Source organism: Biomphalaria glabrata, chromosome 7, assembly GCF_947242115.1.
Source record: "Biomphalaria glabrata chromosome 7, xgBioGlab47.1, whole genome shotgun sequence".
Lineage (NCBI taxonomy): Eukaryota > Metazoa > Mollusca > Gastropoda > Planorbidae > Biomphalaria > Biomphalaria glabrata.
Genome location: NC_074717.1, coordinates 1,989,282 through 2,016,367, shown reverse-complemented (window position 1 = coordinate 2,016,367; position 27,086 = coordinate 1,989,282). Strand labels below are relative to the sequence as shown.

Below are 27,086 nucleotides of genomic sequence, written 5' to 3'. Positions count from 1 at the left end.
GCACTCTTTTCATAAGAAAATTTTGGAAGTTGGTTTGGTGGGTGGAAGTCTGGAAATTCCTGAAACCGGCAGCGAAGCTAAAAATTTCATTAATAATGGGAATGTCATGGATTGGGAATATCCTGGATTTTTAAATTTTTTTTTTCAATCTTATCTGATCGAATCAAATCTATGGTCAGATATGATTTCATACAATCCTAATTGATCTGCTCTGCTCTGTATCCTACCATCTTCTCTCTATTCCCAATAGTGTATTCAATAAAAAAGGAGATAATTCTGATCCCTATATTTGGCTGCTGTAGCAAGTCTATCATACCCAACACAATAACAACAAAGTTCACTTTTATACTCAAATGTACCGAACATCTTTGTCATATCTAGGACATACCATTCTGCAACCCTTATCTTAGTAGAGCTCAAGTAGTAAATAATGCTGTCTAATGATCTACTAAGTGATATATTCAAGAAAATGTATAGTCTGCCTATAATGAAGCTTAGCAGCGATGCATGTATAATATTTTCTAATTGTAATAAACATGAAGATTGTATATTATAAGCAAACAAATTTTTTATTTTCCTAACACACTTCCGAACCTTCAAGGGAAGTAAATACTTGTTGATTTTCATTTTGGGTTCAGGTTCCTTGTCAGGAGATGATCAAAGTGCAGCATCCACTCCGTCAAAAACTAGGGGATCGGATCTTCACTCGTTTGCTGACCAGCTGTCCTCTGGTAGTTTCTCTGAACAGGATGCTACACTTGCAGGACCAACTTGGTTGCCTGAAGACTCCAAGTCATCGGAGAACTGGGCCAGTTTTGGTGGCGGCAGCAGCATCACCCTCAGCCAGTCTGCTGACCAGTTGTCCCTCGCAGTCAGCCCTAATGACAGCAGGGTGAACAAGCGAAGCAGTTCTGGCTCAGCTGTTAACATGCTGTCCTCAACAAAATCTGATACTTCCCTCGGCAGGGAATTTGGGAAGATGAAAGATGGCTGGGAAAGTGGGTCATGCAGCATCTCTGCCGCCAGCAGCAATGCATCCCTTAGCAGCTCTGGGGTCCAGAACTGGAAGAATGATTTGCAGCCGCCAGCATTTCCCAGTGTACCAGTGGGTGACTCTGAGGATGAATGGAGCCACTTCAGTGGTGTGAACCTGCCCAGCAACTCAGCGGTGGAGGAGTCGCCGACTCAGAGCGAGCCAAAGTTTGTAACCATTAAGAAGCAAAACTTGGGGACCAGTGAGATCATGGGGCTGTTCAAAGTGCGAGACGACCCAGCCACCCTGTCCAGCTATCAGCTATCTCCTCAGAAGCCAACACACATGCCCACAGCAAAGTAAGTACCCACTGATATTTCAGTTTGTCTATGCATGATTGATTGGTCTCATTAAACTGCGTTCTTGTTGCTAAGTAATGCTAACCTTTACCTTACCTTTACCTATACCTATCCCTTAGTCTGTTTGGGCACCAAGCAAGATTTGTCGACCGTCTTTCTCCATTCCTCCCTGTCTTTTGCCTTGTTTAGAACATCTCTCAATGGCAGGCCTGTCCATTCTTTTATGCTGTCCTCCCATCGCTTTTTCTGGCTGCTTCTTCTTCTTTTTCCTGGTACTGTTCCCTGAAGGAAGGTATTTGCGAGCCCCGAAGATCTTGTAATGTGGTCATAGATTTTAAGCATGCGTTGTTTTTTTTACGATAGTTAGCAGGTCATCCTGGGGTCCGATCGCTGCAGTAACCCTGTCTCTAATCTCTTGGTTTGTGATGAGGTCTTTGAATGTGATGTGCTAACAGTTTAGTTTAATTAACAAAGTTTAAAGTATTACAGTCCTCTTTACCATCCATTTGAACATGAAACATTGAGTTTGAACTTGGTTTTCTCTTTTCTATATTTTTAACCATCTTTAACCATCTTTAAGACATCTTCCTTCAGTCCCTTTTTATTTTGGTGTGTTTTGGTGGACTTTTACTGGTGACCTTTTACTGGATGGCTGCCTGGTCGTGCGGTTTGCGCGCTGGACTGTCGTTCGGATTAGTCGAGGGTTCAAACCCTGCCCGCTCCCATCCCCCGTCGTCCTGCGGGAGGTTTGGACTAGGAAGTAAACTATCTTCAACTCTGAAGGAACATCCGAAACATGTAAAACAAACAAACAAACACTAACCTACAAAAAAATGTGTTGAGATCTGCTAGTACACCAGACAAATGCCACCCTTCATTCACTTTGAGATACAGTTGTCCATGGGGAAGATTAGTACATGATGTGATTCTATCCTATGCTTGTCAGATCTAGGGTATTAGTTTCTTGTAATGTTTGCAACACTATATTGTTATGACCCTATTGGCGGCGCAAAAGGGTTAACTATAGGCTCAGCTGACACACACGTGAATCACTCAGGTCAGCAGGGCCATGGACAAGGGACAGTACTACGATTACATGCAAATATGACCAATGTTATGGTCATGTGATCGAAAGCCTGCGTGTATGAGTGAGACAGTGTGTAAGAAAGCGGCAGTTCAAGACCGGAGAGCGTTGCGAATGGGACTGTTAGTCAGCCATGAAGTCGGTCCTGGTGGAGTCCTGAAGTGAATGTACGAGTCCAGGAAGAAATAGAGACAGTAGAGTTTATTAGTTTAGTACGGTGATGTACAGTTTAACATTCGTAGTAGCTTATTGTGTTGCCAATTGTGTCATATTGGCTGTTTATTTGACCCTTATTAAAGTACCCGATATTGTGGAGCTCTTGTAGTCAGGTTCTTGATGTGTTGATGTATTGTATTGGGTTTAGCAGTGTTTACAGAAAGCCTGATTAGGAGAGAGGATCGAAACAATATTGTGGGCGCTCACACTTGTGTTGGATTTTATTCTCTTTATTTTTTAACATTCAGTTGTTCATTTACTTTTTTTATTACTTGAATTCTAATCTCTTAAATAAAATGATGATAATGTTCATTATAATATAAATACTTCTATTTTTTTATCTGCCCCTGCCTCCTAGGAAACCTGCACCCAAACATTCTAATGCAATACACAGCCCTTCTGATGGTCCACCACCTTTGGATTTTGGCCATGATGATGAGGAAGACGAGCATGCTTACTCCAGGGGTTATGATTTTGATGACCACATTCACAGAGGTCCCCCTGTCACTGTGTACCCGGCCTTTGGTGGGACACAATCCAACTACATCTACAGTACAGCTGGCGGTGGGAAGAAATGTAAGTGTGGTCTTGTTTTTAACATGAGCTAGTGAATAGGTTGTGAGTGGGCTGTGTGCAGGAGAGCAGTAGCAGAATCACCTCTTTTTTTTTTTGCGTAAGACTATCAGTGCACTGCTGTTTAACTTCGTCATTGGGTATAACTGCTAGCATAGCGTTGCTTGTTATGTAGAGAGAGAGTAGTCCTTAAGGGACTGCAGGCACGACATGGCCTAAATTGGGCCGATGTGCCTAAAATCAAAATCAATCAATCAAATCAACAGCAGTAGTCAAGGTGAGAGATGAATATGAGTATGGGAGGCGTGGTCAAGAGGCTAAGTACGCTTGAATTTGGCTTGGCTTGACTACCTATGAAGGGGGTTCGAGGTTCGACACCCGACTCGAGCAGAGTTGTGTTAACTGACCGCCGAAAGGCAGCATGAAAAAACCTTCTCCCAGATACCCTTACCCCCCTCTGGTCCACGATTGAGATTGGACCATAGCGCTTTGAGCATGCTATAAGCATGAAAGTAGCGCTATATAAAAGTTATAATTTTAATTTTATGAATTCCCTAGCTAGCAGCTCAGTGCACAGCTTTATTTCAGATGATGAAGCTCTCCATAAATTTTGTTATAAAGGGATGTTTTGTGGCTAGTATCTTGTTCCTGTCTCTTGTTAAGTTATGCAGCTTTAGTGTAAGTGAACAGCATTTTCTGGAGATGCTCCACTAGGGCATGTTTCGCTAGAGATAACTTTCAGCTTCCAGAACATCTGTTGTCTCTTTCTGCTGTGTCCTTCTCCGAGGCAAAAGATTATTTAGTGATCGTGTCAGATAGTTTGTAATATAAGTAAAAAAAGTTCCCCTTTCAGACCTTACAATCTATAGGGCAGATGATGTAAAGGTCCTGATGTTAACGAGGGTGTCATGTGGTCAGCACAAAGACCAACCGCTTTTACTTTTCCCTACTAATGTCAGGTACCCATTAGAGCTTGGTGGACTCAGAGAAGGCCCTAAAGATCCCAAAATTTAAAATCCCAGTCTTCACCAGGATTCGAACCCACACCCCCAGTTCAGAAGCCAAGTGCTTTACCACTCAGCCACCATGCCTCCTAGCTTGTATTATACATCATTTTAAAATCGATTAGCTTGTCCATCTGATTATATAAAGTATTTTCATTTACACCAAAGTTTCTTTATCAAAGTTGTGTATGATTACATTGTTGCTCATTTCATTGTTTGTGTAGATAAAGAGAACAAAGAAGACAGTGGCTCGGTGCACAGCTTGGATCTGCCCTCTGCAAGGCCAGTTGACACCTTTGGCAGTGACAATGTGTCCCTGTCCAGTGCTGACTACAATAACGGGGACACATTAGGGGGCAGCACTGGTGGTGCAGCCAGCTCAGAATCAAAGTCTCTGGAAAGCCTGGACTTGAGAAATGACCAGGGTGAGACAGACAATGGATATGTTACCAAAGATGGTAAGTTTGAATGATGTCTAATAATATAGAAGACTTTCCTTTTTTGAGTGCTGTTATAGAACTAGAGCCTCAGAGTTCTACCATTCTGGTCCTCACACACCATTCAAATTGGCTTTAGCCAAGTGAAGTTGAAAATGTTACCACACCAGCTGGTCACTGGCTATTTATAAAAAACAATTGTTTGTGGCTCTCTGTAATGTTGCTTGCAAACAAAGTTGAAATATGAATATAAAACATATAGAAATGTTTGCAGATTTAAGAGAGTAAAAACCTTTTTTGGGCTAGTAACTATTGTTGATTTAGTTGCTTGCCAGGAAGTCATTTTTTTTTAATCCTTCTTAGATTAATGGGAAAAAAAACTAGTCCATCTCTAAGACATTTCATGGAGAATTGTCTAATCAGAACACCATTGTCTAATCAGGACATCATTGTCTAATCAGGACTCCATTACCTAATTCATCTCAGATATGGAGATATTGATTTGGCCCCTCTAATGTGACAGATAAAAGAAATTATTTTTATGAGATGGGTAGCAGTGACAGCTTTGCTGCCTATCAAGGGGGCTAGAGTTAACACATCTTGGGCTGAGTTTTTGCTGAGTGCCTAAAGACAGTATGGTAACCTTCTCCCTGATACCCCACTCTCTCCCTCTCCCCACATGTCCATAATATCATTTTTTTTTCTACCGTATCTGTCATGTGACATTGAAATGCTGATTCTTTAAAGATATTAAAATATTAGCAGATGTATATAGTACACATACACATTCCAGAACCAAAAGCTAAGAGAGTCAATAGATGCATTGGTTGAGGGGATTTACACTATAATTGATGGGTCTGACTCAGTAGCAAGAGAGTTAACACAAGCATTGATTTATAATCTTAAACACACAACACAGAGTGAAGGGGTTAACACAAGCATTGATTTATAATCTTAAACACACAACACAGAGAAGGGGTTAACACAAGCGTTGATTTATAATCTTAAACACACAACACAGAGTGAAGGGGTTAACACAAGCATTGATTTATAATCTTAAACACACAACACAGAGAAGGGGTTAACACAAGCGTTGATTTATAATCTTAAACACACAACACAGAGTGAAGGGGTTAACACAAGCATTGATTTATAATCTTAAACACACAACACAGAGAAGGAGTTAACACAAGCGTTGATTTATAATCTTAAACACACAACGTAGCCAAGGGGTTAACACAAGCGTTGATTTATAATCTTAAACACACAATGTAGCCAAGGGGTTAACACAAGCATTGATTTATAATCTTAAACACACAACACAGAGTGAAGGGGTTAACACAAGCATTGATTTATAATCTTAAACACACAACACAGAGAAGGGGTTAACACAAGCATTGATTTATAATCTTAAACACACAACACAGAGTGAAGGGGTTAACACAAGCATTGATTTATAATCTTAAACACACAACACAGAGAAGGGGTTAACACAAGCATTGATTTATAATCTTAAACACACAACACAGAGAAGGGGTTAACACAAGCATTGATTTATAATCTTAAACACACAACACAGCCAAAGGGTTAACACAAGCATTGATTTATAATCTTAAACACACAACACAGAGAAGGGGTTAACACAAGCATTGATTGGTGTCTGGTAGCAGCTTGCTCTTGATCCAATGTTGACACTTGTTTTAGTTTCCTTGTCCAGTTGTTGATTGTTTCTCACCACTGAAAAGAGTTACATTATAATTTATTTGCTTGTAGTTGCCAAGCAAAATTTTTTTAATAATAGAAGTAAAGTTCCCCTTTTAGTCCTTGTGGTCTATAGGGCAGATGATGTAAAGGTCATCGTTTTCTGTGGCCTACGGTTAACGAGGGTGTCATGTGGCCAGAACAATGACCAGCTGCCTTTATAGGCTAGGCTAGGGTATAACTCTCTTGGGTTGTTTTCTACTAAATTAGTATAAATTAATATATCACCGAAAAATTGGTGTTTTTTGTTTGTTTAATTGTCAACCATGTTGATTGCAACCAAGTATGTGTATGCACTTTTTTGTTTGTTGTCTTGACAAAAAAACAATAGGTGAACATAATGTCAAAGGTCCTTGACCGTATCAGATGGGAAACTGGCTTATGACAGCGTTGGTTCTTGAGTAATAAATATAAAAGTAAAATCAGGAAGTAGTATCTATCATTGAAATAAAAATGGTTTTAGAAATTGTCATATTTTATGCTGAAAACAATTTATCTATTTAATGGATGGGCTCAGCTCAGTTTTCACTCCAGGTGCAGTTCAGAGTCTAGAGGACACACACACACACCAACCACTTTCTTGTCATCCATCCATGGTACATGAACATAGGACATAATTTATGCCTTTAGTTAAATTAAGTTGAGAGATCAAATCCATAAAGATGAAACTTGATATAAATAAAATTATAGCTTTTATATAGTGCTACTTTCATGCTTATAGCATGCTCAGAGCGCTGCGGTCCAATCTCATTTGTCGACCAGTGGGGGTAGGGGGTAGTGGCTTTAAGGCACTCAGTAAACACAACTCTGCTCGAGCCCCCTTTTTCATAGATAGCCAAGCCAAACCAAGTTCTAGCGCACTTAGCCTCTCGACCATGCTTCCCACTAATTAATGAAATCTTATACAGCGGGAGAGGATGTTGAATTGTGTTCTGTTCAGTTGTTCCTTATTTGAATGTTTACTAATGCTGATATTCTTCAGAAAATTGTTAGCATTGTGTTTGCACTTGTCTGTTTGTTGCCTTGGAAACAAAACAACAACATCTCATGAATTCAGACCTGTGTGTGTCTTACAATATGTAGTGTACAGGGATATAGTGTACAGAGATAGTTGTACAGGGATATAGCATAAGAAACTCATACAATGTGTAGCTCATTTAATGTGTTTTTCCTTTTTATGTGTATATCAGGGGACTGTTTTCATTGATCCCCTTTGTGTTTGCACTTGTGGACAGCTGAAGTCTTCTGTTGGTTTAGAAACATCTGGCATAAAATCTATAACTTTATTCTCTACACCAACGTCTGTACTATCAACAGGCTTATCTCACTGACCTACATAACAGTCTCTGTCATAGATCTTTTTGAACAGGACACAATGAAGCTATAAAATAAACAACAAAAAAAACAACAACTGCCAGCTGTTTGATCCATGGGTCAGCAGCTATTGTGAGATGTGTTGTGATTTTGAGCATGTATCAGATTGTCAAAATGTTCTTTTTGGACAAGAAATTCATGCGCCAAAAGAAAGGTTTTTTGTTTAGATTTGCTCTATTTTTGTTTTAAATGAATCAAGTTTTAGATCAATACTTGCTTATTCGTAAGATGTTTTTTATGAAACTAATAGTGTTATCAAAGTCTTCTCTTCATATTATTTCCTTGTTGCTCGCTGGTGTAGAACACTGCCTCCCTCTTTTTTTTCCCACCTCTCAGCTAAATGTTTAGGGGATGTGTGTCAGTTTTAGCACTTTCGTGCCATTGCTTGCTCATGTTGCTACAAGGCCTATCTAAGTGTTTTTACCAGGCCTGTCCATGCATCACTTTCAGGCCTATCAATGTGTGCTACCAGGCCTCTCATTGTTTTCAGGCCTGTCAATGTGTTGCCTCCAGGCCTGTCCATGCATAGCTTTCAGGCCTGTCAGTGTGTGCTACCAGGCCTCTCATTGCTTTCAGACCTGTCAATGTGTTGCTTCCAGGCCTGTCAATGCATCACTTTCAGGCCTATCAATGTGTGCTACCAGGTCTCTCATTGCTTTCAGGCCTGTCAATGTGTTGCTTCCAGGCCTGTCAATGCATCACTTTCAGGCCTATCAATGTGTGCTACCAGGCCTCTCATTGCTTTCAGACCTGTCCATGTGTTGCTACCAGGCCTGTCCATGTGCTGCTACCAGGCCTGTCCATGTGCTGCTACCAGGCCTGTCCATGTGCTGCTACCAGCCCTGTCCATGTGTTGCTACCAGGCCTGTCCATGTGTTGCTAGCAGCCCTGTCCATGTGTTGCTTCCAGGCCTGTCAATGCATCACTTTCAGGCCTATCAATGTGTGCTACCAGGTCTCTCATTGCTTTCAGGCCTGTCAATGTGTTGCTTCCAGGCCTGTCAATGCATCACTTTCAGGCCTATCAATGTGTGCTACCAGGCCTCTCATTGCTTTCAGACCTGTCCATGTGTTGCTACCAGGCCTGTCCATGTGCTGCTACCAGGCCTGTCCATGTGCTGCTACCAGGCCTGTCCATGTGTTGCTACCAGCCCTGTCCATGAGTTGCTACCAGCCCTGTCCATTTGTTGCTACCAGGCCTGTCCATGCATAGATGTTGAGTGATGGACTAGGGCTGAGGCTTGACATTATCTAACACACTTCTGCTCTGTTCTTGTTAACAAAGCTTATGCCAGTCACCAGGTGTCACTGTCAGAGAGATGCTCTAACTTTTTTGTTACTTAATCCCTGATTGTATGTTTATTACCATTGCTAAATATTTTGTTTGTTGTTTAAAATCTGTCAAACCATGGTTTTGTTTTACTTTCAGATGTGTCGCATCAAGCCCATCCCCACCCCATTCAGCCGCAGGAACTTCTGGACTCTATGCCAGATTTTGCAGACAAGTATAACATAGAACATGAGGCTCAGGTGAGTGTAACTGGCAGGAACTGAGGGTTATTCATTATTGTCACATTGTTTATAACTTTCCTGCTTCTACACTATATATTTAGTAATTTTTTTGGAATGGGCCTGTAGAACCAATTTTTTTTCTGGATTATAATGTTTATAAACATATAATTATTATTTTTATTGTCATTATAGTTCAGGAAAGACAGTTGTAGCTTCACTTGTGGGACAAAAAAATTACATGCAAACACATACACCTCGCAAACTTATTAACAAAAATATTGAAAGAATTAAAGAAATAACCTTTAAGTTTAGGCTTCAGTGAATTGAAAATGTATCAGATTTGTGATGCATTGAAGCTCCAAGTGGAAGTCACTTCATTGCAAATATTTACCAAGTACTCTCTGTATTTATTTAGTTCTTGTACATCACATGAGCTCGTCTGATTTCCCTTCGTTTTTCCACCACTTGTATGGCAGGCTTGCCAAACTGATTTAAAGCTTATGAGAAACAGCAAGGTGGATAGTATGCTATCAATGAGCTTTTTTCATGCCTCAAACTGTCCTATATTGCACCTCATTAGGAATCTTTTTATGCTTTTCAATGGGCTCTATCTTTCCCCTCATGTACTTCCGTCATTCATATACAGCTCACAAGGGGGCTGTCTGGGGAATGCAGGAAAGCCACATTGACAGTTCTTCCATGAATACTGGCGGTAACATCAAAATGCCCAGGGGTGTTGGGATCAGGCATTCTTAGGATGGGTGATATGAAGGAGGGTTTAACGAATGACATGTGGTAATGTATTATGACCTAAACCCACATTGGTCAGTACCATTGAGGAATCTTCAGTCAGAACGGGGGGGGGGAAATTTTCATAGTTTAAGATGCTAGTCAGTGAGTCTATTGGTCCACAAGTTCACTTGGATAGTCTCCATGTTCTTTAGTTTATCCTTTTCCAATCTGCAAAACAGCTCACAGCTCAGTAGCAAAACGCTGGCTAGAAGAAGAAGAATATCCTTTTCTAAATGTACATTTTGACAGTTTTCATGTGAACAATGTTGCAAGATATAAACACGTGTTCAAGTTTAAACTTTTGTTTCCAGGGCAGTGACCGCTATGGCCATGAATGGGAACGCTGCCTCAGCAACTGCTACCGGGTGATCATGGAGGCCAACACTCTGTTCAACACAATCAGCAGCAGTTCTGTCTGTAACGAGGTTCTCAAATCAACGCAGGGGTCACAGTACGTGACAGGTGAGACTTTTAAATGCCACCTAGTGTAGTCTTTCAAATATGTGAGTTGAGAAGTACCTCAATTTAAACACACAGAAGAAACACAGTGTAGAAAATCTATTATTTGAGTTGAATAGCTTCAATGTATATATTCTTTAAATTGAATCATACAAAGAATCACAGTGAAAATACTGTTGAACAATAACTTCTGACCTATGAACAATGACCCCCCCCCCCCCCTTTGCTTTCCTTTTATAGTCTCCTAAAAAGATTTTTCTGGAATGTTACATTTGGTGTTGGAAAATATACAAAGTAGAATTTTAAAAGATTGCAAATGAAAAAAAAAAAAGAAAATCTGTAAATTATGATGCATATTCAGTACCGTACATAAATATACAAAATGCATAGAGCAGTTGTTCATGATCAATATCATTTTTATTCTTTCGTGTTGAAAGAATTCTTAATGGCAACATTTAGCTAAAGAAAACAGTGAAACAAAATGGCTTTGCACAATTTGTATATTTAATTAATATAAAAAAGAGTAATAGACTGCTATGCATTAGAAGTCTTTATCTGTTTTATTTATAGAAATTCTTTAACTTCTAAAGTAAAATTATGTTTAAAAAATGTCTTTATGAAAGACAAAATTGTTTGAAGGTTATACTTTTGTACATACTGAAAGAATTCTTGATAATATTTTGTCTCTCTTTTCATCTCACTGATCAGCTGTAATTGAAATCTATCGTGTTGTGTGCAAGGTCATGACCTCTATGAGGTCGACTGGTAAGCTAATATTGCTTTAGTCTGTAATCATAGTCTATAGTGCTAGTTTATTAACATACCTAGGGACTCTTCTTTAAGTACTGTAGCTGACCTTACTTTAGACTCAGTCTAGTAGTAAGAAATACTCTATCAGAATTCACAGTAGGTCTTTTCTACTAATACATAGTTAAAGGCTGTGATCTTATAGAAACTTAACTGTTGATGTGTTATTTCTAACTTCAGCCATCTCAACAACAGACTTGGAGCAGACTTTAAAGGATATTGATTTGGCCTGGAACAATTTAACTGCATTTCTTGTTGGTGCCTCCTTGTTGGTAGGTAACACACATTCTGTTAGTGGAGTTTGGTGTGCGTGTGGGAAATAGACTGAAAACTAAGAAAGGGAAAGATTGTTTGAAATACAAAGAAATTACCTTTTCAGTTATAGCAATTTTTCCCGCTTTTTTTTTTAATTCTTAATTTTATTTGTTTAGTCTTCTTCCTTTTATTACTTTGTGTCATCAGACCTTGTTTTGTTTTTTTACAAAGCTTATATCAACTCACACTGTCTGTCTTGTAAAAAGTGTGTACACGTTATTTCTCCCACACCCATTCTCTAAACAAGTTATAACTTTGCAGTATTGTTCAATTGCATAGACAAGGCATGAATCAATACAAAAAATTAATCAATTAGTCAATTAATATTTAGTTTGATGCCAACAAGGGAAATTAATCCTTCAGTGTTTTGTAAATGGGTAAATTTGTAGGGCTTATTCCCCTTACATAATTGTTAACGTTATTTCTCCAGCACGCATTTTCCCATCAAGTTGATACTTTAAGCAATTAACAAAACATGAATAGCTAAAAAAGATTACCAATTTTTCAAATAAATATTGGTAATTTATTATTTTATTTGATATTAAATAAGGGAACTAACTTATACATTACTAATAGATATATTTGTAAGTGATGAATTTTTCTCCTTAGATAATCTTTGTTTTGTTTTATTTTTTTTTAAATGATTTTTTTGTACTTTGCTTGTTTTTTTAAATCTTCTTTTTAGGGCGCCCCTGAGTTCATCCAACTCTAATGGGTATCTGACTTATGTTAGGGAAAGTATAGGTGGTTGGTTGTTGTGCTGGCCACATGACACCCTGCTCATTAACTGGGGATGAAAAGCTACTTCATACCTGATAGAATTCCTTCTGACTGGTCATGGGTTAGTCAGCTGGGTACCTAACATTAATAGGGAAAAAGTAAAGTTGGGTAGGTCATTGTGATGGCCACACGACACCTTTATTAACTGTAGGCCACAGAAACAGATGACCTTTACATCATCTGCCCAATAGATCACAAAGTACTTAACTTACTTGGCTTACATCTGGTGTAAAATTTTGTAGTCATAATTTTGTTCTTTTGTCTGTCACTATAAGTATTATGCCTCGTAGTTAAGAAGATATGATGATACTGTTTTATCCTCTCTAGCCTGAGCTTGTATGATACTTGTTAATTTGTATGTTGGGATTTATCCTCTCTAGTCTGAGCTTGTATGATACTTGTTAGTTTGTATTTTGGGATTTATCCTCTCTAGTCTGGGCTTGTATGATACTTGTTAGTTTGTATGTTGGGATTTATCCTCTCTAGTCTGAGCTTGTATGATACTTGTTGGTTTGTATGTTATGATATATCCTCTCTAGTCTGAGCTTGTATGATACTTGTTGGTTTGTATGTTATGATATATCCTCTCTAGCCTGAGCTTGTATGACACTTGTTGGTTTGTATGTTATGATATATCTTCTCTAGCCTGAGCTTGTATGACACTTGCTGGTTTGCATGTTATGATATATCCTCTCTAGTCTGAGCTTGTATGATACTTGTTGGTTTGTATGTTATGGTATATCCTCTCTATCCTGAGCTTGTATGATACTTGTTGGTTTGTATGTTATATATCCTCTCTAGCCTAAGCTTGTGTGATACTTGTTGGTTTGTATGTTATATATCCTCTCTAGCCTGAGCATGTATGATACTTGTTAGTTATGTTATGATGATTCTGTTTTATTTTATGCTCTCTAGCCTGAACAGAACACACTCAGCTTCACTGGCTCTGTCTTAAAGTCTGACATGAACAATGCAAAGCAACTGGCCTGTGGTATCTGCTTGCTCAGTGTGGACGCTGCCTTACCCACTGGTTCCAGCAGCAGCATCAACAACTGCAAGCTGACTTACGCTGGACGTCAATACCATGCAACATGTGCCAACTTCTGGGTGAACTGTGTGGACCAGACACTTCCATATTTAACTCTGCCGGAGTTGCTGTGAATGCAACTTACGGTTATCAAAAAACTTTCTCTCAAGAAAGGCAGAGTGAGAAATCCTACAGTCATCAGTTTTCCCTATGATAGGACTTCTTCCAATCGAGCAAACTAGATCCTATTAGCAGAAGGCCTAAAACATTTGTGAGTTTTCAAAACACGTTTCCATAGGCGGGCTTTCGATACAACCAGCGATGATCATCAGGCCGTTGAAACACCATACTTTTCAGAAAAATGTGTGTATGGAATTCATTAATAGATGTTCATGAAATTATGTTCATGTAATATACCATTAGTCTGTGCTACTAAGTTATTTTATGTTTGAGGATTCATGAAATTCCACCTCTCAAATATTAAGTGATATAGAACAAGTGAGAGTTTAGTTTTGATTATGTCCTCCTGCCCTAGTTGTAAATCCATTCAGTTTTGTTGTAACCAGCTCTCTGGATAAAAGAAACCCATTTCAAGTAGTCATTTACTAGTATTAAAAAGGTGAGGGTTGGTTACTAAAAATGTGTGAATGATAAGGACTTCAGTGTCCATTCCAATTGATCCACTGACAAAACTATTGAACAAAAAAAACAACATTTCTGTTGGTTCTCTCTCCTACTCCTCACTAGCTCAATGTTTACTGCAGCCATTCCTGTCACCATGGTAACTGTGTTGATAAGCAGACTGTCCCTGTTGATGTTTATGCAATATGTTGTATTATTTCCTGATTGTTACATCATTGATGTCATGCGTATGATAACCTTTTTCTCGCTGGATTATAAGACTTGCTATGTCATTGATGTGGGGTTGATACAAGTTTGCTATAAAGTTAGATATACCATCATCATTCAAAAGTAGATTAACATATATAAACTCCTTTTTATGATATTCTGGTTACATTATCTACAGTATGTTCCTTTGTGATAGTGTCTTGCAGGAAATTACCAAATATACTATTCGATTACTGTCATGATTAATATTTGCTTTGACCACTAACATCAAAAGAAATCAAACAGCTAATCTATTTCAGAATAAAAATCAGTTGCACCTTATAAAAATACAATCACTGAACATGATTCTTGGTTTCCTCGTCACGCATTATCATTAGGCTGCAGCATTTAGCAGTTGTCTTTTTTATATGATTGCTGTAGGTGACTAAGAAATCGTTATTGACTGTATTTTGGAATATCTGATATGGTCCCTTTAATTTATTCACAGACAAAATATATTATGCTTTAAACAAATACAATTAAATATCGCTGTAATTATGACCATCTAGACATTTAATTTGCAATGTATCATTAGTGGTCATGGTTAAAAAAAACAAACAAATTCTTGTTAAGAATGAAATTTAGTAAACAATATTGGTCAGAGATCGAAGGCATGAAAGCATGTATTACAATTAGCATATTATTAGACATGGCAATTTGTTTGTCATACTTCTTTGACTAAACAAGGTTGTGTGCTATCTATTTCTTTCTTTCATTAAAACAAAAGCTCTTGTGCTGAATTTTATTTGACATTTTTTATTGATTAGACTTTTTGATTTATTTTCATTCTGTCCAAGTTGAAAGATAGGAAGGAGAGAAGAGCCAGATTTTTTAAAGTGTGAAGGCCATCCAGTTGTAAGTTATTGTCAGGCTGTAGTTGTATTTATCAGACAAGTTGGCGTAGTGACAAGTTTTTTTTCAAATCCAATTCCTAAAATCTGTTAACTCCCCTGCATCTTAAATCTTCTCACTCGCCGTTTCTACATGCATTCTGTGTGGATTAAGAAAATGAGATGCATATTGGACCAATTAAATGACTGAAGACTGAACTCTTTGTCTACCATTCCCATATTTGATTGGTCACGTCTGCTTTCTAACCTTGTCTGTAATTGAATAGGAAATTTCATGAAACGTTCCCTGGCTTTATCTTGTCCAGTAGATAGTTCTATAAATGTAACATATTTGTTTCACTTATTGTGAAAGTTGGACAACTTTTTAACAAACTTTTTATTTATTCATCCAATTATAAGCATTGTGAGAATATGAATGGATCAATTCATTTGTAGAGTGACATCATTTCTGTTTTGTTCAAAGATGAATTACTAGTGCACTTTTTCATGTCGCTACAAAGACCCAGCTTTGACCTACATTTTTAGTAACATGCAAAACTGCCAGGGATCAGTTAAGTTTTCACCATCTGCACCTCATGTTTTGTTTGTAAAACATCCCATTTTTATAAGCTGCGAACTCTTGTCTTTTGAGGGGAACACTATCTGCCAGCTGTTTTATCTGTGTGATAGTAAGATGGGACATCATAGATAGTTTTTAATATGTTTCCTGAATCCCTTATGTTAAGCCACCCTCCTTTAAGCTCATAAAAAAATATTGCTAAGGTTTTGGATGAGTTGTTCAATGGCTTAGTGAAAGTATCTTACAATTGAATGTTGCAACAATTCAGAGTTCAGAGGATCTTAAATATTGAGTCATACGTGTCAGTGTTAGCTGAAGGTTACAATGAGTTTTCCTGATAGAACTTTTTAAATATCTTGTTACCTCAACAAAATACTAAATGATACAAGAAACTGCTTCAGACTCAGTGTCCTACAGGCTGGCATCAAATACAGTTCAATTTCACTTTGGAAGTTGAATCTTGAATATCTGGGGTTTTTATTTGCTCAGCAAATCTCTTGAAGACGTATTCCAAACTCTAGTCATTGTAAGATTGTCGACAAAATTAAGTTTTGACTGAATGTTGAGATGATTTGTATCAAAGGCTTAACTTGTGTGTGTGTGTGTGTCTTGCCCAGCAATGTGTTTGTACTGTACTTGTGGAGGAGAGTCAATCATAATTCTAGTGATCAATTTTCATCAATCTAAAGATAAAAATGTTCCATATTGTCTGTATATGTTTCTAACGGTGAATTTCATTATAGGAATATTTGGCTATTCAGATTTAACTGACATCAATTATATGTAGCTATAAATAAAATATGTTTTAGATTTACATATTTAATAATTATTATGAATCTGACTTTTTTTTTTTTTAGAATTATAAAAATGACTACCTAATATCTCTGATTGACTGTGCCAAGACCAACTAGTATTTTAGTTGTAAAAATGGCAGCATGAAAATTTGGTGAAGTCCTCTCTTATTGGGTAGTCCTTAAGGAAGTTAATTTATGCTCAGCTGGTCTTTGTGATTAATTTCCTTTGTACAACGCTTATAGTATCTCGCTGTCTGTCTGGTACAAACCTTGTACACATTGTTTCTCCCATTTCCCTTTCTCGGGTGAAGATGAAAATTCGCACAAGTATTAATTGTTGAAGACAATACAATAAAAAAAAAAAATTAAGCAATTAGTTTATCCGTTAGTCTAAATTAATTAAGTTTGTTTTATGTAGAAAAGGGAAATGGATCTTCCAGTGCTGAGAAACATGGCAGATATTGTGCTAAGCTTTATTTTTTTATATTTTGCTTTTTATTTATTGTGTACTATATTATTATCTCCCTTCCAATATGATCCACACATTCTATCCAAAGTTTATAGAATAACTTAAGAAAGTTTATGAATCCTAGATTAGTAATAGCTTTTTTTTTTTTAATTTAAGGTTAGTGCAAAAGTGAACATATCAGAATTGACTGGTTGAGAATAAATATTTTAATTACTTCCCTTGATCTAAGGAACTCTTTTTGACAAAAACACCTGTAGAATATTTCAAATAATTAATTACATGCAAGAATGGAGACTTACACCGAGTCTTGATTTACTAGAAACTTTTAGCTTCAAGAGGAATGTGAACAGTGGAATTGATTGAAGACTTTTTGTTTTCGTGTTTGTTGATTGAAAAACCACAACATTATTTGTTGAATTTATCGCTAAGACATTGAAGCTTCAGTTAACCCCTATGTAGAATTGTTGACATCTATGTGTAAGTATGTTGTTTATTTATAGAAAAAAAAATCCAGCACTACTTTTATTGTATATCATTTTCTGTTTGCATTTATCTGTTTTTGTTTTTATTTTCAAGAAGTTGTGATACAAAGCCATGATGCCATCTTAGTTGATTTTTTTTTTTCTGTCATATGTTCTCCATGGAACCGAAAGGTTTTGCTTTGACAAACATTCCTGCACTATTAAAATGGCAGGGGGTGGCTTTAAGTTTTAAAGAGCGAGGGGGTGGGGGTAGATCAGTAGAGAACAATAATGCATTCTTGTGTTTATGTCAAGAGTTATTGCCACTCTTCTTCCATCACTCATATATTATTGTCTTGAATGTCCCTGAAGTTGACATCATTGATTATATATATATTTATATTTAAATGGATCAAAATACTGGAAGTTTTCAGGTGGTCCAATTTATAGAGATGTGAGCATTTAAAATGTCTATCCTTAAATCTGGAGTGGTATATTTGCCTATCTGTAAATCTGGAGTTGTATATTTGTCTATCTGTAAATCTGGAGTGGTTTATATGTCTATCTGTAAATCTGGAGTTGTATATTTGTCTATCTGTAAATCTGGAGTGGTATATTTGTTCTCTTTTATTTCTGCACTGTGGTAGAAATATTGGAAGAAGTAGCAGACGTGAGAAAATAGTTTGTCTTTTTGTATTTCATTTCTTTGCTTGATATTTTATTTGATAGTCTGATCCCTTTCAAAAAGAAAGTTTTATTGATGAAAAATGTATTTTTAGTTAACATATTGAAGACTATAATTAAATAAATTCTCATTATTGACCTTCAAGAACAAAGTTCTAAATTTAGCACGTATAAGTATAGCGTCTTATATATGTTACAATTATACATGTATTTTTTTCAGTTGTTTTTTCCTTTTATTATTTTCTTTGTTAAACTATTTTATAATATGTTCCATGTGATATTGAAAAGCTCAAATCAGAAATGAATTATTATGGAATCATTTCCAGATATTTACAGAGCCCTATGTACAACATTTGGTCCAGTTTTCAGTGTACAGACCCTCCCCTACCCTATGTTGTACGTGCTCTGTGTCTCATGTTTATTTATTGAAGGCTCTAAGTCCTTATTTGCGTATGTATATTTGGCTTTTAAGAAACAAATTTTTTGTTAACATTTTCCATAGTGTTGTGTCTATTTTTTTTTCTTTACACATTTAAAAACAATGTTCTGTTTTTTTTTATGTTATGTTAGTGCTGTGTTATGTAAATGTTGTTTTAATGTTTTGTTAATGCTATTTTATGTTAGTTTGATTTCATATTAGTGCTGTTTTAGTGTTATGTTAACGCTGTTTTCTGTTAGTGTTATGATAGGGCTGTTTTAGTGTTATGTTAACGCTGTTTTCTGTTAGTGTTATGATAGGGCTGTTTTAGTGTTATGTTAACGCTGTTTTCTGTTAGTGTTATGATAGTGCTGTTTTAGTGTTATGTTAACGCTGTATTCTGTTATTGTTATGTTAGTGCTGTTTTAGTGTTTTGTTTGTGCTGTGTTATGAGTTTTGTTATGCAAAAGATAGTGTCACTTGATAAAAACTTCATTCAAATATCAAGTTAAAAGTCTTAATGTGTTTCCTAAACCTGGCTCTGTCATTTATTTTTCTAGCTGATTGTTTTAAACTTTTCTGTAACACCAGAAGCAGAATTATTTGCTAATTTAGTGGCAGGGGGGGAACAAACAGGACTCTAGTCTAGGGCCACAACAGAAAGATGGGGGGGTGGGGGCGGACCTTCACTCTTTTTTTATGCATCTTGTATTGAAGGTTTTTCACATGAACCTAAATTGTGAATCTTGACGGATATTGGTTTCTACGCAATGAAGTTACATAGGCTAGGGAATTAGGTTTGAAAAGTAAAAGCTGACAATATGCAGGTCAGTTCATTGAAATAGTTAAAATTCCTTATAGATATTACTTTTTTTTTTAAAGTGCTTGTTTATTAAATGTCCATATGCAAATTATAGAAAGTTAAAGAATATATCATAGATTTTTATTTATTTTAATGTCTATTGTGTTCTTGTATTATGTGACAGAATTTAATTTATTCGACTTTAATACTCCTCCTTCTACGATGATCAAATAAATAAAGTGAAATCATTGTTGAAGTAAAAGGGTAAGCAACTCCGACAAGTTTAGACGGAATTTAATTTCTCCTAATATCTTCTTAAAGTTCTAATAATATTGTGTATTGATGCGTATTGTTTTGTCATTGTTTGAATCTGTGCATTAAGAAGACAAAATATGTCATGGGATTGTGCTTTGGTTCATGAATTATTACAAACTACCAAATATTTTCACAAAAAAAGATATAATAAATTATGACAAAATCTTAGTCTGTTGTTTCTACATACAAATATATAATGCGTAGTGCAATAGGCTCCCATAATTATGTATTGGATTATTTATCAATGCATGTTGATACAACACTTAGTTTTTCACAAAATTACTCTATTTAAAAAAAAAAAAAATGTAACATAATGATACATACTACTTATTTTTCAATAATATTTGAACCCATTCTTATGAGTTGTCACATCTATCTCTCTTCTCCTGCAAAATCCAAAATTTATTGAATACTAAATTTAATAATTGAATAAAAAAAAAAGGTGTATGGTTCCAGTGTAAGTGCTTCAGATCTTGTGCAACCTCCCTTACCCATAAATCTAACTTTTAAATAATATGCCAATTGATGATTAATCTCACACATTATAAAATTGTTATTCCTTGGTTGGTCACTTTGTCAAATTTAGCCCAAGTAAAGACTTTGTGTGTGTGTGCAATTTAGAACATTGAAGTGGGAGTTTCATAAATAAGATGTTTTAACCCCTTTGTCGCCCTGCATGAAAATCTCTAATTCAGATCATTGCACAGACCTATATATACCAAATGTAGAATGGAAACAGAGCAAGATTTCATATTAGATTGTTATGTACGTAACTCTTTTTTCAAGCTATGAGGAAATTCGCCAAATGAGTCTTGGAAATCGCTCTTCTGCCCCAGAAAAGCAAAGATCTTTAATATTCAAAGTTTAGAAGTAATACAATCCCATTCTGTGGATTTTAAATAGAAGAGGCTATCTGTCACAGAACTATATATTCACGCAAATCTATGATATATAGAGCGTATTTCCTTTACTAGTTTTAGTTTCTGTAGAGATAAAAGAAAAAAATATATCACTTTTCGACAATCCTAAATCTAAATATTTCAAGACTGTTGAAATCATCTTATGAATTAAGATTGTACAGTTAAATAGATCTTTCTAGATAAATATAAAACTTAATGGTATAAAAGTTTTGTCATAATTTAGATCAATATCATGCATATTATAATAAGGCTTGCCTTCAAGTCCGAAGATTAGTGAGGAATGCAGTATTTCCGGTGGCTGCGCAGCCCCAGCTGTGACCTACATATTTTGCCACATCCAGGGCAAGCATAGCCATTGTCCGCAAGCTTGCATATTATATTGTAACTGTATTGAGGCGATAGAATTAATCGTGTGTGCGACCAACTGATACACGTAACACAAGCAAATTTTACATGCTGCATGGAAGTCAACTGTGTCAAGGGACTGTACTATTATGAACATTACACGAAAATATCACCCATGCTTTGGTCCTGCTTTGGAAAGCCTTCAGGAGAAACATAGAGTGTGAAAGGCAGTTTAGAGGAGACCGGGACTGTGAGTCTACCATGAAGTCCTGGTGGAGTGAGTCCTCGAGGGAAGCAGTACGAGTCCAGGATGAGTGAGACATTAGAGTTTAGTAAGACAGTGCGGTGATTTACAGTAAAGTATTTGTAGCCAGTAAATCGTGTTGCCAATTGGGTCGTTTTGGCTGTTGTTGTAGGCTACCAGTAGGCCCTATTTAGTTATTAAACGACCACATTATTATTTGGAACTCTTGTGGTCAAGTTTTTTTTTTATTTCGATGTGTTGTGTTGCGCGGTGGTTACAAAAGGCATGATTAGGAGAGAATCGTAATGGGTTAGGTTTTAATAGATTTATATCATGCATATGTTATATAGGTTAGGTTTTAATAGATCTATATCATGCATATGTTATATAGGTTAGGTTTTAATAAATTTATATCATGCTTATGTTATATAGGTTAGGTTTTAATATATCTATATCATGCATATGTTATATAGGTTAGGTTTTAATAGATCTACATCATGCATATGTTATATAGGTTAGGTTTTAATAAATCTATATCATGCATATGCTATATAGGTTAGGTTTTTATAAAAACAACACTTGAAACAAACCACCCGAGGTGTGAGAGAAATAACGTGTACAAACTTTGTACCAGTCAGACAGTGTGAGTCGATACAAGCTTTGTAAAAACGATTGTTCATATTGCCTATAATGGTATATAGTCTCACGTTGCTTAACACCACCAACCCGTAAGCTAGGGGGACTTGATCTCAGGAAACATAAATCACATTCACGAAATAATACTTTATAAATTTTAGACCTTGGCGTCAATTTGTAATGTTACATGTCAAAGAGTCTAGCCTTAAACTTTATAAATTCCTATCCTAGTACTTCACCCCTTTGTTCATTTTTTGTGAGTCTTTTACATCGTAATTATACTAGAGAAAGGGAGACCATTACGGAGATATAATTTCATTACATTGCAGTTATCAAATCACGTCTTAATTCTCAGCTCGCCCCAGAACGTGATCAACAAGGATCGAAACACATTCCAGGGTCTTGCCCCCAGCTGATTCATTAAACCGATAACCTGTTTCAATTTCTGTTGGCAGTAATGAGTTATGGGCCTTTCTTGTACTTGACACGAGAACTATGTATTATAATAAAAAAAATAATAAAAAAAAAAAAGCTTATATTAAGCATATTTGTATCAATTAGTTTGGATCAGTCATGTAATACAATTTGTAATAGCTCTACTCTAGTTTAACAATAAAAAGCATTTATAAAAATAAAAAAAAGGGGGAACGACCTGAATTCAAACTTGTGGCTCAAGCCTTCTCAGGATTCTCAAGCCAACGCGATAACCACTCTGCTAGCGGAGAGCCTATGAACATGGAAGACTGTATATCTTATCTTATCTTCTATAATTCAGACGTTACTTCAAAAAAGAAGATGTATTGTTATAGATATTTATTATTTCTATAGCCTCGTTCTGTTTTTCATGTTGGGTTCGATAAGACTCAGATGACGACAAATAAAGAGGAATAATTCAGCTTATACCACCACTTCAGTCAAGTGCTAATTCTTTCCATGTTTGAGATACCAAGTAAAATTCCCCTTTCAGACCTTGCGATCTATAGGGCAGATGTTAAGTTCATGTGGCCCACTGCTAAGGAGGGTGTCATGTGGCCATCACACTGACCAATCACCTTTACATTTCCACAATTAGAGTCCTGAATGTCCTGAAATCGAAAATCCCACTCTTCGCCGAGATTCAAACCCATGACCCCCAGTTTGGAAGGGAAATAACTTGTACATTATTAGTAGATATTGTCCTTCCTCTTTATATACGCTTTTTTTTAAAATTATTACTTTTTTATATTTTATTTGTTTATCATCTAAATATGTGGTGTACGATTATAAATTTAAATAACCATCATGAATTCACAATGTCCAATAACTTGGCGGATTCTCTTCTGCTTCAAGTAGAACCGCTACCATCAGTCGAGATGCCTGGATGGCTGGATCAACTTTTTTGTTGATTCAATGTGTTCCTGAGCTTTTTGTTTTCTTTTTATAGTGACTTTCACCGTAGCAGACGTCAGTTCCCGCCACTTTTTTATGTGATTGTCTTCACGTGACAGTCTGTTAGATCTGTGGAGTAGGCTCCCCTACGCCAGGTGTAATATGATTTCCATTTGGTCGATAATATGTTGACGTCGGTATTTCAAAGAGAGCTTTACAAAAACGTTGGCCGACATTCATAAGAAAAGAACCATTTCGAAATTAGAGGAGAATGAAAGAGGAGAGTGAGACAGATAAACAGAGGGAACGGGAAGAGAAGAAAGAAGCAAGAGTGAGAAGAGATAAGATATCTGTCCGAAAGTGCTGCTTCTTTTGCCAGTGCTTCTATGTAGTTCCATCTGTCTGGTCTGACATTACGATTGATTTTTCAATCCGCTTCTGTATAGTCTTTTTTTAAATATTTTTTTTTACTTTTGCTTTTGCCGCTCATGTTTTCCTGCTGTTCACGTCTGCTTCTCTTTTCTTTCCTCGATCTTCTGAAGAGTTCCTGGTGAAATCCACTCCTTGTGGATGTATGACTTGGTAATCCAGCCTTTTCAACACCAAACTTTATTACACAAATTAGGGCACAATCAACGTGGTCAAAATTCACTACGAGCAGTCTCTTCGTCTCTCGTCCATTATTCCGTTCTTACTTTTAAAATGTACTGTCGCGTCACTAAGGAAATACCCAATTAAACCCAGCTTCTTCGCATCTTACTATTGAGTCATGACAAGTCTTTCAATGCACGGGTAACAGAGAAGGGTATTCAAGTGCTGGCGTCGACTGGTTCCTGCTGTTCAACTTTTTTTCAACTTCCGTTTCACTCGGGAGAGCAACATCTGCTCCTCGTCTGCCAGTACATTCTGAAGAGATCGACGAACTTCTTCACAATACAGACATGGTCTATTTGGTTCTCTGTTGATAGGTCTGGTGATATGGTCTATTTGGTTCTCTGTTGATAGGTCTGGTGATATGGTCTATGTGGTTCTCTGTTGATAGGTCTGGTGATATGGTCTATTTGGTTCTCTGTTGATAGGTCTGGTGATATCCATGTTGCTTTGTGTATTCGTTTGTGTGGAAGACAGTTCCCCCAGTCACTAAGTTGCTTGTGGCACACAATTCTGCAAATCTCTCTCCATTTTTGTTCATCTCACTTAGTCCATGCTTTCCCACGAGCTCCTTATGTCCTCTGTTGTCATTGCCAACCAGATGGTAATTAACCTGTTGTTGATTTGCTGTTTGGTGTTTCTGTAGCTGTTTCTTTTTCAATAGCGTAGCTAAGCTTACGCCCAATCCACCTCCTTATTCAGCCGGGCTAGGGAAAATCCTCGGCGGAGTTGGACGACTGTATCCCAAAAGGCAATCTTTTTGGAGGAGATAAAAGATGGTTGGCGTAACAGAAGTGCACCTCCCTTTCCCCGGAACGCTTCAAAGACCAGCTTAAGCTGGCCAACTTGCTTTAACTGACAGAGAAGAGAGCACATGGCTGCGGCTTCTGAAAGATATAGCTGGGATTTCTTACATACGCCATAAAAAATTCGTACAAGCGCTTCTTCTTCTTCCCTAATGCCATTAAAGAATGGAACGGGTTGCCTGAATCAGCCAGGAAAACCAATGACTTAGTAGAGTTTAAGTCACTGATCAACTTGCATGACTAGATTGACACATGAAATGCGAAGGACGTAATTATTTTCTTTTTTTTAAAGTAACGTCTGTAATATACAAGATAATAGAAAATAGGGGCCGCGGAATACACATAAGAGACCAAAATAAAAATGCACTGCCAAGGACAGATGTAGGCTGCGAAAGGAGAACCAAAACTACCACCGGCGGACAACACTAGATGTGGTAGAAAATGTAGGTCACTGCTGGGTCTGCGTATCCACGTGAAATAGTGTATTTCTCAATAATCATCGGACTCAAAGACAAGTCTTATTATTATTATTGGTGTGTAAAAATAAAGCTTTTTAGATTTAGTTTTAAGTTTATGATGAGTGATTTATAGGCGGTATAGATTTAAACTACGAAATGTCTAAATAAAAAATTCTTCAACTCGAATCGCATCCACATTGTAGCTAATATTGTGGGGGCTTATAGTGTGTATCTTGTATTCTATTATTTGTTTCGCTCTATGAACTGTGGACAGTTTTGTAAAATCATAGTTCTAAAAAAAACAACTGTCGACAGAATTTTGTAACGGCACAACTAGCGATCCGGCCTCTCTCTCCCCCCCCCCCCCGCGCGCCCCTCCCCACTCTGTTCCACTTTCACACATTTGTATGACGTCTAGGAGTAATTTCCCTTTCCGAGACATTTGATACCCCAGTGGCGTACTGCGCCATTATTTGCTGCTTCAAAGGAAAGTCGAACGCATAAAGATATATTAAAATGACATTCGATAGATTCATGCGCTTCTGTGTGGGAACTAGATCCAAGACTTTTGGGATCTAACGACTTGAAATAGATACAAAATAATTTGATTGACAAACAGACAGCTGGCTAGATATAAAGTATACAGCGGCGTCACATTGAAGAGTCAAAAGACTTCACAGTTAGTGCTATTGTTTGAAATGCAAGTGAAAAATAATGATTGGGTTTTGAAAAAGAAAATTAATTAAAATTTGAAACAAACAAAGAAAAAAAAATATAAAAGAAATGTACAAATACATGAGTGAAAAACGGCATTAATAACTAATTATTAATAAGGACAGCCATCCCTTGCAAAGGTGGAGTCCCTGAGCTGTTTTGTTGTTGTTGTTGTTGTTGTTGAGGCCCCTATCATCTTTCAGGACAGTAGAGCTATTCTGTGGGGTTGTCAAGACAGTGGAGATATTCTGTGGGGTTGTCAGGACAGTGGAGATATTCTGTGGGGTTGTCAGGACAGTGGAGGTATTCTGTGGGGTTGTCAGGACAGTGGAGATATTCTGTGGGGTTGTCAGAACAGTGGAGATATTCTGTAGGGTTGTCAGGACAGTGGAGGTATTATGTGGGGTTGTCAGGACAGTGGGGGTATTATGTGGGGTTGTCAGGACAGTGGAGGTATTCTGTGGGGTTGTCAGGACAGTGAAGGTATTCTGTGGGGTTGTCAGAACAGTGTAGGTGCTCTGTGGGGTTGTCAGGACAGGAAAACGTCTGAAACAGCCGAAAGGTCGTTCCTGTAGACTGGAGGTCATTTCTGGTGTTTAAGTATGACAGCTTTCCTGGGACAACCGCAGAGTGACACTCATTTGTAACCCCCTCAGCGGAGATAGTAGTGGGAAAGAGAAGATCTGATACCAAGACAATTTTGTTGGGTCCTATCATTTACACTCTTTCTAATATAGACATAGGTTGCAGTGGCCTAAGGTAATGGTCCTGCAAAATAGCGGCGTACGCTACGCCGCCGGTCGACTAGTTATAGATAATCGTCTTCCGACGTTACTCTTTCGTCGAGATGTCTTCCCTTTTATGGGGTCCCGGGTTCGAATCCTGGTGCATACTTGTTCTTTTTATTTCGGGATCTTTCGGCGTCTCTGAGTCCACCCAGCTCTAATTGGTACCTGACATTAGTTGGGGAAAAAGTAAAGGTGGTTGGTCGTTGTGCTGGCCACATGACACCCCCGTAAACCGTAGGCCACAGAAACAGATGACCTTTATTATCATCTGCCCTATAGACCACAAGGTCTGAAAGGGGAATTTTTTAAAACTTTTTTTTACCAGTTCCTAAAAATGTCAGTGTTTACGTGGCAATTAAGTGAACTCTCGCACTGTCTGGCACTAATTTCTGCACCTGCCAAAAGTGCGGTCACTCTGTTTAATAACCCATAGCGTATTATCA

General features: G+C 37.2%; 1 protein-coding gene across 2 annotated transcripts in view; it reads left to right on the top strand.

The window, feature by feature from the left end:
* LOC106055082 (synergin gamma-like) overlaps positions 1-19,878 on the top strand; it is a 34,849-nt gene extending 14,971 nt beyond the window's left edge. For both annotated transcript variants that reach the window (XM_056035214.1, XM_056035215.1), the window contains 8 exons: positions 639-1,332; positions 2,991-3,208; positions 4,434-4,667; positions 9,210-9,310; positions 10,396-10,546; positions 11,252-11,308; positions 11,531-11,622; positions 13,361-19,878. In XM_056035214.1, the coding sequence (XP_055891189.1) occupies positions 639-1,332; positions 2,991-3,208; positions 4,434-4,667; positions 9,210-9,310; positions 10,396-10,546; positions 11,252-11,308; positions 11,531-11,622; positions 13,361-13,606 (1,793 nt within the window). In that variant the 3' untranslated portion in view covers positions 13,607-19,878. The remainder of the gene's footprint in view (positions 1-638; positions 1,333-2,990; positions 3,209-4,433; positions 4,668-9,209; positions 9,311-10,395; positions 10,547-11,251; positions 11,309-11,530; positions 11,623-13,360) is intronic.
* The last annotated feature ends 7,208 nt before the right edge of the window (positions 19,879-27,086 follow it).